We start from the raw sequence: 15,760 nt of genomic DNA, 5'->3' as shown, positions 1-15,760 counted from the left end.
TTTGTAGGCTGTACCCTTTCCAAAGGCTGCCAGTGGGCGACCTCTGTTTTTAATTTAAAAAAAAAAAAAAAAATCTATCCTTTTAAAATAAATGTTTTCAAATAAAAGGGCTCTGGTTTTACAGGCATGAACAAGCATTTTCTTTTGCTGTTTGTTGGTAGCTAACCCAGGGGAGTTTGAGAGAGGTGGAGGGTACTTTGGTCTATTTCCTGCAGCTCAGCCTGGGAAAGGACTCAAGTCCCTCCCAATCACGTGCCGAGGTCACTTCCACCCAACCCCCATCCCCACCTGCCCCCTTCCCAAGGGAGAAGGGCACGGGGAAGTTTCAGAATCATGGGGTGGGGGGTGGGCAGAAACCAGTTGACAGTCACCAATTCAGTGGCCTTGCCAATGTCTCTATCTTGACTTTAGTAAAAGAAACCGCTAAGACCCAGGCAAGGCCCTGAAGACCGAAGCTGCTGGCTGTTCTCTCTGGCTGAGTCCCAGGGGAACTATTTGTTTCATTCCAATGGTCTATTTAACTTGGCATCTTCATCGGTGTTCAATCAGAAATCCCCGTACGTGAAGTTTCCTATCTAAGTTTTGACATATAAACACTTCACATACTCAATTATTGCAATGAAACTTCGATAGGGCAACGACATGCTTTGGGGTGAGTGTTCCTTGATCAGAGCTCTCCCATCACCCTGGAAATATGAGGACACATGTCATAGCAGTGGAATTGCACATGTATTGGTGATTTCTTATGTGCACTATACGAAGGATGTCAACCAGTAAAGACCAGAACCATTTGGGGTTTTGTCTCTCTTATGGCCAGGAGACAGAACTCTCTGACCAGATTCTGGCCACAGGGAAGCAGAAGTGGGTCAGGGGTTTCCTGAGTCAGAACCCTCCTCTATGTGTGGCTCTGGACACAGGGGTAAAGCAAAGGCATCCTTTGAAAGCCTGGGGTCATGTCCTTTCCCACTGAAATAATGGAGAAGTCAGTGGGACAAGAATTTCTCATTTCTTCTGGCACAAGCAGAATAAGATGTCTAAAGAGAGTAATCAGAAAGATGATGACGGGGGTAAAGCTGGAAGATGGTGAAACAAGATGGCAGAGTGAAGGACATATGTTACAATGGTTCAAGGTGAGGGTGAGAAAAGCCCCAAGGAAAATGAATGGCAGCTCTGGAGCTGGGAGGTGAGACAGCTGGCCCATGGTCTCCTCTTCAGGGAGCCCTGTCGTGTCATAATGAGGACACTCAAGCTGATCTGCAGGTTGGTCTGTGCTGGAACCCACGTCATCATGTCCTCGGGAAACTTGGAAAAGCAGATTCTCAAACCTTTCGCTCTCACGTCACCCACTCTCAAATCTGCTCCCCCAAACCTGCCCATGACCCAGACACAGATGGGTAGCCATGAAAGCTATCATCCAAACAGGGAGGGTTCTGGGAAAGAGAAAGGGCTCAATTATAGACTGTTGTTTACACCAGGATGACCAGCATCAGCTGGGCCTGTCCTGGGCACAGGCAGCGGGCAGTGGAGGTGGGGACACAGGAAGCAGGGGGGAGGCACGGTGACAGCTGAACATGAAAATATTCTAAAACTAGGGTGATAGGGACTTCCCTGGTGGTCCAGTGGTTAAGACTCCATACTCGCACTGCAGGGGGCATGGGTTTGATCCCTGCTTGGGGAACTAAGATCCCGCATACCACAAAGTGCAGCAAAAAAAAGAGAAATAAATTAAGAAAAAAAAATAGGGTGATAAGTGTGTTTAAGCCCCACAATTCACTTTAAAGACTCCCTAAAAATAATAGTAGTTACATAAGATAGATGTGTTAGCAAACCTCAGTGTGGTCATCATTTCACAATATATACATGTACCAAGTCATCACACTGTACACCTTAAACGTGTTATATATCAATTATATCTCAATAAAGCTGGGGAGGGATAATTTCATGCTGTCAAGCCGAGGTACATTGGAAGGGTAGCAGAGGGAGGGAGGGTTTTCCACAGGAAAACTCACCCATTTATTTTTTTTGGATAAAGAGCTAAAATGTTAGGCTTAGCAGCATTTACACCCTACTTGCTCTTTGGGACTCTTCCTCAGAAATGGCACGGGGTTATTTATTTTCTAACTTTAGAGGTGCTTGGAAATCCTTTTTTGCAGAATTGCTCACAGTCTTCTTCCAGTGTTGTTGCTTTGGGGTTTTGGAAATGTTAAAATAACACAGGCTTGCATAGTTCCCGGGGGGGAACGCAGAGCTGCCCTCAGGGAAAACCTCACAAAACTGAGTTTGGTGATGTATTTTTTATTGAAAAGGTTATGACAGTTATATACTAAAAATACACATGATGGCTGTTAAAACTGCAAAAAGCTCTACTTGTGAGTGGGATTTTTGGAACTCAGACTATGACTCCCCATCAGAACAATATGCAATGGTGCCAGGCTGGCATGAGGCAGGTCTAACACAGCAGGACCTGAACTGGGGCACATGGCCCACCCAGGATGGAAACATCATTTTTTCCCCCTCTTCTTAGTGTGATGGTAGGACAATGTCAGAAGGCAATTTTACCTATCTCCTCAAATCTCCCTCCCAAGTCCCAAGTCCTGTTCTTCTTCCCCGAGCTCACTAAGGCCTCTACCAAGACAACTCTTCAAATCACCCCCTTCACCTCCCCACCTAAACTTGTCTCCTCTTAGAGCGGCCAATCTTACCAAATAATCCTGCCCATCGAAGCCATGCCAAGGTGTGCACCACTGATGAGCCCATGAAAAATGGTGCGTTATTAATCAAAGGAATCTCTACCTGGCTTAATTTCAGACTATGGTGCAATATAATGGAAACTTGCAGGAAATGTTGAATTAGCAATAGGGTAAGGATAATAAGATGACACAGGCAGATAAACCTTGCCCAGGACTAATTTCAGGGCAGCCTTCCCCAGCTATTTCTATTTCAAAGTTCTAAAAGGAACCGGGTGATATCTGTTTTTTGTGTCGCAACCGTTCCCATGGCAATGGTGGCAGAGGGCTTGGGATGTAAGCAGGAGGGGTGGCTTTGGGTTGGTGAGATAGGGAGAGTGAAAACCATCTATCTGCCTGCCTCCTTTGAAAGTAATCGGTCATGTATCTGTACTCAACAATGCCTTATCTCTCTGGAGCTGGGAGAAAGACAGATGGAGAGGGACAGAGAGGCAGAAAGATAAAGGCAGAAAGAAACAGAGCACATAGTCATTTTGATGAGTATCTGAACCGTGGACAACCTTTTAGACCTCTGTGCTGTAACTTGGCTGTGTACAAACTCATCTCACTCCCCGTCTCAGCACGCGTGAATCCCAGGAATCTGCAGTTCACACACAATGCTGAGAAGGTAATGGCTCCAACAGGCAACTGAACGTGCCATGTAAATGTAGGGCACAGATGGGCCTTTAAACCAATATTCTAAAAAGTAAGAACTGATTCCCACATGATGACATCTCTCAAACAAACAAACAAGACACTAATCCCAAGGATCTCACCTTTTTACCTGATGCCTGAAAAATCTTAATTAAGGTGCCTGATCTTCGGTCAGCTCTAAAAATATAAACCTATGGAAGGAAAAAAAAATCCAGTTAAGATGGAAGCAATGACCAAAGATATTTATCAGCATCCTTCTGGGAGTTTTATGCAAATGCCTGACCAGACACATGCAGATGTGCCTACACTAACTGATGACAAATCATTTTACGCACTCTGCAAAGAAACTGTCCTTCAATCCTGAGGCAGAAATCACCTCCATGCCTCCTGAGCCACACTGTTTACGGGAGCCATGCCCAGTAAGACCCAAGGAGCTTCCAAATTACTACCAAAATGTCAACTCCTGGGAAAAGGATTTTCTTCCTCGAAACACTTCCTTCCTTCCTATTAGTTAGAGCTTTAGCAGGTATCACAATACAGTCATCCCTTGGCGTCTGTGGGGGATTGGTTCCAGGACCCCCAGGATAGCAAAATCCACAGATGCTCAAGTCCCTTAAGTAAAATGGCGTAGTGTTTGCATATAACCTAGGCAATCATCCCTACATTACTTAGACTATCTAACACAATGTAAATACTATGTAAACAGTTGTAAATACAGTGTAAATGCTATGTAAATAGTTGTGTGGCAAATTCAAGATTTGCTTTTAGAACTTTCTAGAATTTTTTCCCCAAATATTTTCCATCCATGTTTGTTTGAATCCACAGATGTGGAAACCCGCAGGTAGGGAGGGCCAACTGTGTAAGAGAAGGGATGGACGTGAGCATTTTAGACAAAGTGATTCCACAGAACGTTAGTGTCATGAGATCTGCTTGGGTAAATATGAGTTTAGTTTGCAAAATGCCAGAGTTAAACATTGAATAAATTCCTTTACTGGGGACCTTTCAAAGACTTTAGCCTGTGCATTTACACCATGAATCTCTACCACAGAAAGGACTGTTTGTGTAGAACTTCCTAAATGAAATGAGTGTGGAAGTTCTTTTTCAAGTTGCATCTTAAGGGAAGAGTGAGTGTCCCATGAGAACCAGTGTCAGGGAGCCTCCCATGGGGTCAGGAATCACCATCTTAGTGTGAATGCCTTCCTGCCCCAATACCAGAAACGATAACCACCAAGATCCTGAAGGCCAGAGAGCCATCCTGGGGTCCTTGGGAAGCAAGTCTGTACCAGCTCCCATGCCTGGCAATGTGGAACCGTCAGCAACTTTGCCAACTACGACCAGTCTCCCCAGCACCTCTCAGGGGCTCCAGCTGAAAGCAGCATTTTTATGTTCATCTTTGTTAACTAGATCCAGGGTGCTCTCTGCCTGGCTCTATCAGTTTTAAGTACCATTCTCATCCTAAGGTTTGACAGGGACTATACAGTTATCCCAAACACCTGAAGAGAAGACAATTAGATCAAGTTTTCTGTAACTGGTGATTTAAAACAAAACAAAGCTGCTGTCAGCAGCACTGAGGCATCCACACTGCTGTGAATTGGGAGGTAGGCGTGTTTACCGGCTACAGAGATGCCTGGTCACACGCAGTTCCTCCCCCAGAAGAGATTATCAATGTGGGGACAGCCCTTGGCTCTGTCCCTCCACCACACAGAAGAATTCATGTGACTTGGAAAGACTCACCCCTTGCTGTAAGTTATCAGAGTTCATCTGCACACCGCCCCTGTGCTCAGGGCCCTGGGTTTTTACCGTGGCTTCGTTTTCAAGGAAAATAGCATCGGTGTTAACAGGGAGGGAGGCATGTGCTCCAGAAATCTGAGTGTTGACTCCTAACTCCTGCCCAGGAGGATCCAGGAAAACGACCCTCATGAATGCCCAGCAGTCACGCCTTGTCCGCTGATCAGACTGACATCCTGGCCGAACGCTCCAGTTACCAGTGGTCTCTGTCGGGGCCTCTCCAGAATCCACTTTTCCAAGCCCCCAGAGATATAGCCAGATTCTATCAAAGGTCCACTCCTTAGGGGCTCTGACCCAAAGACCATTCCTCTCTTCAGTCGTAACTATCAAACAAACTATGGAGCTTGTTAAAATGCATATTCCTGACTCATCTGGATCGACTCAACTGGACTTCCTGTAGCCTGGAGCTAAAGATCCAACAAACATAGTCCTCCATATTTCAGGCCCCATAGATGCCATGATTCCCAAAGGGATTCTGATGGTCCTAGATCCATGGGGTCTTTTCTACACTCTGGGCAGATACTTTAGGGAAAGAGACCCGTATATTCCCAGTCTAGCCTCCGGGCTGAATTGGTCTTGTTTCTAAAACATTGGAGGAAAAAATGTGAGAATCTAGGCCTAAAGATAAATAAAAAGGGCCCAAAGATATCTGGGATTAGACCTGGTTCCATTAAGTCCAACTTGGAAAGGATTTGGGAGAGGGGAGGGTTTGAAGTCGGGTAGCACTGGACACCCTTTATTTGGAGAATGGCACAATACCACGGGTCAATCTTAATCATCTCTCACACACACAGCATCAGCCATGAAAAACATTCTCAGATGACAAAGTGCAGAGAATGGAGAGGTCTGGGAATAGTATTCATACTCGGATGAAGCTTTCAAAGTAAATTCTCAAAAGAGGCTGTTGGAGATGAACAGATGATTCCTCAATATTTCATCACTTACCTGCCAGCCGCCCAGCAGAATGTTCATATCAAAGTGAACTGACAAACCTCAAAAAGAGCGGCAGCATGCTCCCCCCATCTGACCCCGTGCTATTCCGTAGACTTTGCTCCTCACCTTCCCAATGCCTTCATCCTGAGGGGCACCTCCTACCACATCGGTGGTGGACACATGAGAAAAGTGTCCGGCAGTAACTGCATAACCTGCAGAAGATGGGGAGAAACCAAGGAAGGGGTGGAGAAAGAAGATCCATCAGAGGACAATGCTTCTCAAGCATCCCTTATCTAGACAATTATGATCCAGTTATTCTTGGAACATAAATTATCAGGGAATAAATGGCAGCTGTCAGTCTTCTCACGCTGGAATGGCTCATCTCACAAAAAGACACGTTCACAAGGACTCCAGGGCAGGAAAGAGTGCTTTCTGAGTGTCCTCTTTGGAACAGATGCTGTGCTAAATACTCCACATCTATTTTTTCCTTTTTGAGATACAATTTTCATACAGTAAAGTACACATATCTAAAGTGTAGAATTTAACAAGTGTGTACACATGGACATCACCAGCCAGAGTGACTATAACCACAGAACCACGAGCCCAAAACATTCCCTCATTCCCTCTCCCAGTCACTACCCTCCCCCTGCACGGGTCACCCCTCTCCTGATTTCTGTCACCATATATTACGTGTGCCTGTTCCAAACTTCCCTCAGTGTAACTTGTGTGAGGTTCATCCATGCTGTTGAGTATGGTACTAGTTTCTTTTTATGGATGAGTATGTTCCATTGTATGATGATATCATAATGTCTTTATTCTCCCATTGCTGGGCATTTAGGTTGTTTCCAGTTATTTCAGCTTTACTGTGAATAAAGCTGCTATGAACATTCTTACACATGTCTTCAGATGCCACTGTCTCTTTTAATCTCCCAACTCTATTTCACAGATACGGAAACAGGGACTAAATGTGGGTAAGCAACACACCCAAGATCACACAGCAAGATTCAAATCCAATCTGTGTGTCTCCAAATCCCTTGCCGTGAACCATTATGCACACCCCCTCCTAAGAAGAGCCAGAAAAAAGCTGACAGTGGGTCGGTGGATAGATGGATGACTGAGCAAAGAATCCGCGGACGCAGAAAGAATCTAGAAACAAAGGTAAAAGTTGTCTGAGCTTAGTCTAAATGTCTCCTGCTTTCTGAGAGCCCTGTACAGTAAAGCCCTGTACTGCCCTTTACAGAGGCAGTAAAAACCCTGTACAGGCTGCTGTATATTCTACAAACCTTTTCCTCATCCTCAAACCCTAATGTTATGACCATAAGCTGCTTGCATTTTGTAATGGTGTCATATTATGATCAACTCTTACTCACCAGGTGGCTGATTTCTCTCAGACTGGAGGCTCACATTCCCTAAGACTATTATGAGTGACATCAAAGCTTCAAGTGAGCCTTGCAATCCCGCAGCATGAAGGCCTCTACTTGGCACACAGGAAGGAGCCACGGGCCCTGAGGCTCAGAGGACCTATCGACCCTAAAGCCACGTCCAAACTGGGTTCTTTTCTGCCTTCTCTTCATTCTCTGACCTAATAAACATGTGTTGACTCCCTCTTCTGCACCAGACACTATACCAAGTCCTGGAAATGTCAGACAAACTCCCCTCCTCCAAGGTGCTCCCAGCCCAGCGAGGGGTCCACACCAGCGGGCGGGACTGTCTGCAGAGCATACACAGGTGGGCAGCTCAGCACCTAGACTCTGGGCTCAGAAACCACAGGTTTAAACCCCCACTTTGCTACTGATGAACCATGGGACCTCGGCAAGTTAAATGACTTCTTTGTACCTCGGTTTCTTTCATATGCAGAGCCTGGCATGGAGTAAGTCCCCAATAAATGACAGCATTTAAGGAGCTGGGCGTGCAGAGCAGCAAACACCCCAAAGACTCTGAGTAAAGGTATCACAGTCAGTGCTACTGGGCAAAAGACTTAGAGGGGAAAAGACAAGTCAGCCAGTCCCTCCTTCCAACTCACAAGCAAATCTCCATACAAAAAGCGTGTCAGGGACTCCCCCAGATTTAAGTTAAGCGTAATGAGTGTGAAAGAACATTGTTTTCTCATCGTTAGGCCTTGCTAAATTTAGCTTCATTTTCAGCCCAGAATTACAGCATTTAGGGCCTGAATTAAAGAAAAGAGCCATGTCAAATTGTCTTTTACGCAAGTAAAGACAGCCTCTCTCTGTTCGCCAATAAGCATGGTCTTGTCCAGAGTCATTCTGGCCTGGTGGCTGCTAACTTAAGTTGTGTCTACCTTCCTTCTAGAGGATTAAAACGGTTAACAAAATTAAAGTTTTTCTGAGCCTTTAATTAAACCTCAGGATTAGGTTGCCATCCATCATGCTAATTTCTGGTTCTTATTATTTCTACCTGCAACCAGTTTTGTGACCAGAAAGCAGAGACCTCATCCAAAGGAAAGTCATGGAAAAACAGGATTCTCTCACACTCGTTTTGTATCTAATCATCTGAACCCGAGTAATTGCTAAAATAGGAAAAGAAAATGTTTGCTTCCTTGGAGGTTCAACTGTCAGTTTTTTAATTAAATCACACAGCTTTAATTCAGTCCCGTCCTTTGTTCTCCTCTCTCTACCTGATATGTGTGGAGCCCAATGTTGTGGTGCCCTTGGCTAAAGTGCAACTAAGTAGAACAGCAGATGTTAAAGCCAACAAACTCTTCTTTCCACCAGTAAAGCAATCACTGGCAAGCTTGGTGGTAATCACTCCCACTTCCCCTTTCTTACCTGTCACCTCCTTGAGCTACTCACCCAGGTAGGTGTACCTCCTGTTCATGATCACTTCATCATTTAGTTTGAAATAGGTGTTGTCTGTGAGGTTCAGCACTTTGACCGTCCCAGCCCAATAAAATGACCCTGGGGCACCCATCACCACCAGCTCCTATGGAAGAGAAACCTAAAGGTAAACAGGGAAGGAAACTGAAGAGGGGAGAAGGCGGTGTGGTGAGACCCACAATCACAACAAAGAACTCGTAATTAAAGTAAAGATGCCACACCAGAAAATTTCTTCACCTGAGCAATAAAAAAAATTTCATATTCATAATGATTTACAATTGCCAAGATATGGAAGCAACCTATGCGTCCATCAACAGATGAATGGATAAAGAAGATGTACTGACACTCCAGAGAAATCCCCTCCAGTCCTCATTCTCAGGAATGGTTCTGAAGCTGGGTTTTCTGGCCACTAAAGGCTCATTGCAAAGTCAAAACAACGAAAACAGGAGAGCAGAGAGGCCCACTACAGGAAAGATGTGGACTGGGGAGAGAAGAGACCACAGACAGCAAGACACAGCACTACTATTAAAACAGGCCCAGGAAGCACCCCAATGTTCATAGCAGCATTATTTATAATAGCCAATATACGGAAGCAATCTAAGTGTCCATCCACAGATGAACAGATAGAGAAGATGTGATACATATAGACAACGGAATATGACTCAGCCATAAAAAAGAATGAAATTTTGCCATTTGCAGCAAAATGGATGAACTTGGAGGGCACTCTGCTCAGTGAAATAAGCCCAATAGAGAAAGACATTATCGAGGCTTTCCTTCCCCAATCTTCCCCAACAGGAAATCCCTTCTCTTTGATTATCTATATTTTCTAAAGTATCTACACTGCAGTAAGAAATAATAAAAATTATTTTTCTAACAAATTCATTAACTTTTCACTCCACAATATTTATTAAGCATCTCCTACTTATACCAGATCCACAGATCAATCAAATCCCTTTGTAAAACATTCCCAGGGTAAGGCAACAAGGAAATGTACAGAATGTTTAGAAAAAATTTACGCAAAAGGGTTAAAATAAAGGCAGTTTTAGAGGAAAACCCTCAGCTGTACAAAAACCCCAAAGATACAGGCCTTCTGGGCTCATGGAGATGCTGGACACTGTACAGGTCATGCTCTTGTTACTGACACACACACACCACTCTTGGCCTCTAGGGTCCCCACACTGTTATACTTCAGAAACATCCTTCCAGGCTGGCCCCTCTCTACAGAGCTGGCCTCACCACTGTCAGAAGCTGCTGGTTTCCAACAAGTCCCTGGAGGCTAGATCCCGCCCTAAGAATTCTGAGTTTCTGTTGACATTTCATAAAGTGACACTGAATTCCCTGGGAGCAAATGTCTGAAAAAGCCAGAGCCATCTTAATAGAACAGCAGAGAGAGGAGGACAGAGCACACAGAAAGGAGAGCACGTGTGTGGCAGCAGCAGTATCAGGACAATACTTTGAACAACACATGTTCTATGGTCAATTCGGTAAGAACCTTACCAAAGAACAGGGTGTGAGCATGGCTGGAAGGAAAGCCACCAGACTCCTGCCTGAATGGTTTGCTGTTGATAATTCATGAAGGTGTGGACCAAGAATGACCATTGAGAAGCACTTCACTTTAAGGTTCTGAGATCCAATCCATCTCCAAGGATGCTATGAGGATGAGAAACCGGATACCCTCAGGGGTATCTCACTGTTTTATAAAAATATATCACTTTCTGCACTTAGGACACATCCCTGGGAAAACATGGGCAGTGCATTCATTCATTCCCCTTATAGTCATCTGTTCTGTGTAAGGGACTGTGCTGGTTCTAGAAGGGGCATGAGAAAGACAAATGATCATCAGAGAAGGGAGACTTTCTCCTTGGTCTTAAGCTCAGAAAGGACTCTGTAATCAGTGCCTGAACACAAAGAGCACAGAAAGACAAAATGAGCAGTATCCCCAGTGCCAGCCATAACCAGCAGCTCTTCACGAGCCAAAGCTTTGAGCACCACCAGAGGCCTATAAGGCTCTTGGGGACACCAGGTAGTGGACGTGTTGTTTTCTGATGATTCAGATTAATCCAGGATAAAAGTTGAGAAATGTATGTCTAACATATCACTGTATCCCCTCTCTCAAACATTACAAAGAGAATAAAACAAGGTCATCCCTCTCCTCAAAAACCTTTAAAACCAACAGCTTTTGGTTTCTCTCCCTCTCCTCTTACTGTTTATGCCCCCTTCTCCCTGCAGTTCAAACTAGGTAAACTGAGGCCCAGCCTGAGACCCTTGTGGCTGGGGGCAGGGAAACAGCATCTCCCTGGAATTCCCTCCTATTTGGCTTTTTCCATCCACTGTGGTTGCAGCCTGGGCCCTTTTGACACTGTCCACAAGTGCCAGGAAAATGTGATCAATGCTTGGCTCCTCACCACCCAGGAACAGACAATGCAAATGCAACACACAGAAGTGCAAGCTTCTCCAAAAGCCCAAGGCCACCACTGCCTAAATCATGTGTGCAAAACTCCATCCATCAACAGCATGGGCCTTTCTGCAAGGGGCAGAACCTCCTGAGGCACACGGGTACCTGGAGCTGCCTGAGAGGAGCCTGGGGGGCTTTTCTCTGTGCCCTGTAGGTTGGCACAAGCAGGGGGCAGAATAGTCCTCGGAATCTGTGACAGAAGTCTGTGCCGGATGGATTTCCACCCAGATGTCCCCAGGCTCTCACAGTGGTGCCCTGACACCAGCAGGGTTGGGCCAAGTCTTCTCTTGCTGCTTAGAAGTATCTACCTCTGTTATCCTAGGCTACAAAAATAAATATGTTCCCGGGAAGTTCTCCCTTGTCCTCAACGCTGGGCTAAAATTCATGCAGTGTCCATAACTCAAACAGCTTTGATAACGCCAGGGTCACTGACGTTCAGGTCAAGCAGTCGCCTTGGGCCAGAGTAGTTTGGGGCAACATGGCCATGACTGGAAGGCCACAGAACTACGTCCAGCTTGGGAGGCAGCTGTCCGCCCTGTGCAGGGACAGCCCAGCTCCCAGCAAAGGCAAACCCAAGTGACAAGGTCAGCAGGAGGGCAGGAGAGGGGCACAGTGCTGCTGCCTGACCCCTTCAACCATATTTCCTGCTCGGCCTCCAACAGCTCAAGTTCCAGAAACGAGGGAGACTGGGAGTTCAAAGACCTCCTGTTTAGGGAGGCCAAAAGCCTGGGAACTGAAGCAGAGGCCAAGGCCCCGAGTGGCCGGTTCAGGACCGAGCCCTCCTGCTCACTGCCGCCCGGCTCCCTGCAGTGCTCCACGCATCAGCCCCACTGCTGCCTGCACTCTGCTTCCCTCAGGCTCTGGAGTCCCAGCAGGTCCTCTGGTAATCCGGAGCTGGCACGGCCCCCCGGGTTCCCCTCCACACCCTTGTCCTTCCTCCTCCTCCTCCTCCCCACTAGCCCCAGTGCCCTCGTCTTCCCTCTCTGGCTGGAGACATCCCTTCCCAGGGACTCTTCCTCTCCCCTAGCTCCCCACCAACATCTCCAATGAGTTCTCATTTCTGCAATGACTTGACTTTCTCCTCCCACTGCCTACAGGAGACATTCTGCTCAGAGCCCCCCAACCCCGGCCCTATGCTAAGCATACCCAGTCCCCTCAGAAACATACTAGCATTGGCCAAATCAAGGCTGGATTCTAAAAACATCTATGTGAGTGTCCCATCCCATCACCTCACATGGCATGTGTATACAGCAGACCCATCAGTTTACCTCTCCCAGTGGATTCTTCCTTGGGCAGCCCCCTTTCCACCGTACCACTGTTCCCCAGAAACCTGTCATAAAACCTCCTTCCTCCCCGCCTCAGTCCTCTGTGGCCATAGTCCTCTGGTCACCCAGCCCACTGATACTGCCTTCATATTTTCTGACTCCCCTCATCATATTTATTCCTAAAACATCCCATAGGCTGCCCTGTCCCTTTGTGGCTGGACCACAACACAGCCTCCAACCTGGCCTCCTCCAGGCTCTCCCACTTCCAGACACCTGGGCACAAGACAAGCCCAAATAGATTTTCTTACAGCACTGATATCACTGTGTCTGTAAACTTATAGCAGTTCCCTGCTGCTTCCTGCATTGAGTCATACTTGCTACATCTCAATGGAGGAACAACAGCCATAGAAATTACACCCTCTATATGCTTATTGAGATGGAAGATGGGTAACCTTGGCATATGGCAGGATGGTATCTCAAATCAATGGGGACAAAGAAAACATTTAACAAACCAGTATCAGAACAACCAACCAGGGCTTCCCTGGTGGCGCAGTGGTTAAGAATCCGCCTGCCGAGGCTTCCCTGGTGGTGCAGTGGTTGAGAGTCCGCCTGCCGATGCAGGGGACAAGGGTTCGTGCCCCGGTCCGGGAAGATCCCACATGCCGCGGAGCGGCTGGGCCTGTGAGCCATGGCCGCTGGGCCTGCGCGTCCGGGGCCTGTGCACAACAGGAGAGGCCACAACAGTGAGAGGCCCGTGTACCGCAAAAAAAAAAAAAATAGAATCCACCTGCCAGTGCAGGGGACACGGGTTCGAGCCCTGGTTCTGGAAAATCCCACATGCCGTGGAGCAACTAAGCCCATGCGCCACAATTACTGAGCCTGCACTCTAGAGCCCGCAAGCCACAACTACTGAAGCCCGCGCGCCTAGAGCCCATGCTCCGCAACAAGAGAAGCCACCACAATAAGAAGCCCACGCACCATAACGAAGAGTAGCCCCGGTTCGCCGCCACTAGAGAAAGCCCGCACACATTAACGAAGACCCAATGCAGCCAAAAAAATTAAAATAAAAAAATTTATTTAAAAAAAAAAAAGAACCAACCACACATTTAGGAAAACAGTGAAGTTCATTTCTCCCGTATAATGTCTGCACGCATAAATCTAAGATGGATTAAAGATTTAAATATTTTTTAACCTATAAAAGTGGCAGAAAAAAATACACATGAATATTTCATAGTCTTAGGATGGGGATGACCTTCCTAACAGAGTGGTCTAGAATCCAGAAAGAAAAAGACTGACAGATTTGACCAAATATGAATGTTCAATGCCCATATAGTAAAGACACCATTAAGCAAACTTAAAAATCAGGTAAAAGACTGGTGAAAAATATTGTAACACATTCAAGAGATATGAGATTACTATTGAAAATACAAGATCCTAAAAATCAGTAAAACAACAGTTAAAAAATAACATAATAATGGGCAAAGAACATAAACAGGCAATTTCCAGAAAAAAATAAACACAAATGGCCAATATTTGAAAAGGATACTCAACTGCACTAATAATTAGGTAAAGGGCCATTAAAACACAATGTCATTTTTTTTAATGACAAAAATTTTAAGTATTGGTTAGAGGGTATAGGGACAATGACACACAACTGGGGGGAGTGTCAACTGGTAAATGTTTCTGGAGTGCAATTTGCCAGCATGTGTCAAAATCACATTTTGAAGGGCTTCTGACACAGCAGTTCCTCTACTGTGCAGCTCACCTACAGAAATGTGCACTTGTGCACAAAACACTATGTGTGGGGAACCTCTGTAATAATGATGCTAGTAAGGATCTGGCATGATCCAACAGCAGCTGAAACCAGTGGGTATCATAGGCCTTTTCTCCCCCTCACTGTCCCATCCCCTCCCACAGCTCTGGGTTGTCCTCTGATGAGTGAAGGAGAAAGTCAGGCCCATGGGCCAAGACACAGAGCTTGGACTTTAATCTACCATATGATGGGAAGCCATGCAGGAAATAAACACCCATGAGAGAAGAGAAAGGCCCAAAGAGTGATACCCACCTCAGTGAAGAAGCCCGCTATCCCAGCCTGGCAGGAGCCATGTTCCTCTCCATACTTCTTCTTATACTCTAGAGGGGGAGGGGAGGGAAGAGAAGCAAACCACAGCCTCATCAGTGTGTGCCAGTTGTGTGCGGAGTGCCTTAGCATGCTGGGCATGTTCTTGAGTGCGGCCGCAGGCCCGGCCCAGGGACGCCGTCCAGACTGGGGCGCAGAGAAAAGTCTCAGGAATCCACCAGACCTCAAAAATCCAGGCTCTGGTGCCATCAGGTAGTGAGGCTGCCAAGTGCCCTGATGGGCTTCCTCTGTGCATGTGGGAAAGGAGAAGCAGCAGCCACGGTAATTAAGTGGGAGGCCGGTGACAATTATCTCATTCACTTCAGAAAGGACGGAAGCCCCAGGAGGAAGAAAGAACTGAAAACACGACACAGAGATGGAATGATGTGGCCATCCCAGTGTGGAGTCGCCTGGGAGACGACCAAGCCTCCCCAAAAGATACTCCATCCAGCTGGAGGCAATATGCTTTCCACCGTGCGACCAGAAACTAGCCCTCAGAGCCCAGGGGCTGTGGGAAGAGGGGACTCCGCCAGACCGGCCCCAGAGCACGGTGACACCATCACTGACACCTCTTGTCCTCCTTGTGTGGAAGGAAAAGGGGAGATCTCTTTCCCCCTCCACAAATGGATCCAAAAGAAAACAACAGGATAAGTTCTCTTCCCCCACCTGTCCCTCAGCTCCTAATACTCCGACCCAACAAACAGGAACTCTGTTGCTACTATTTCATTTTTCAGTTGGCATTTTAAGTTTAGCATGTTCTGGGCACTGTGTCAGCTGTGCCCACTCACCATCTCATCAATCCCTCATCCCTGGGAGGGATCATCACCATTTGTTAACAGGTAAAACCCCTGAGGCTCAGAGAGTTCAAGTGATTCATCCGAGGTCACAAAGCCAGAATTCTATCCAAGTTCGCAGACTCAGAAATTCACATTCTTTCACCTCTGTGGCTGATCAAAGGTTTTGCAGTGAGTGATTACACAAAACCC

At 46.5% G+C, this 15,760-nt stretch overlaps 1 protein-coding gene across 1 annotated transcript in view; it reads right to left on the bottom strand.

Annotated features, from left to right (window-relative positions):
- Positions 1 to 15,760, bottom strand: part of ITGA9 (integrin subunit alpha 9) — a 356,219-nt gene that overhangs the window by 293,874 nt on the left and 46,585 nt on the right. The window contains exons 5-8 of the mRNA XM_022553838.3: positions 14,721 to 14,788; positions 8,912 to 9,041; positions 6,228 to 6,313; positions 3,503 to 3,571 (exon numbers count right to left, since the gene is read on the bottom strand). Coding sequence (XP_022409546.1) covers positions 3,503 to 3,571; positions 6,228 to 6,313; positions 8,912 to 9,041; positions 14,721 to 14,788 — 353 coding nt within the window. The remainder of the gene's footprint in view (positions 1 to 3,502; positions 3,572 to 6,227; positions 6,314 to 8,911; positions 9,042 to 14,720; positions 14,789 to 15,760) is intronic.

The sequence above is a fragment of the Delphinapterus leucas genome, chromosome 10, assembly GCF_059928025.1.
Source record: "Delphinapterus leucas isolate spDelLeu-1000000601 "Yukka" chromosome 10, BTC_Dleu_Yukka2, whole genome shotgun sequence".
Lineage (NCBI taxonomy): Eukaryota > Metazoa > Chordata > Mammalia > Artiodactyla > Monodontidae > Delphinapterus > Delphinapterus leucas.
This window is presented reverse-complemented; position numbering and strand designations above follow the sequence as displayed.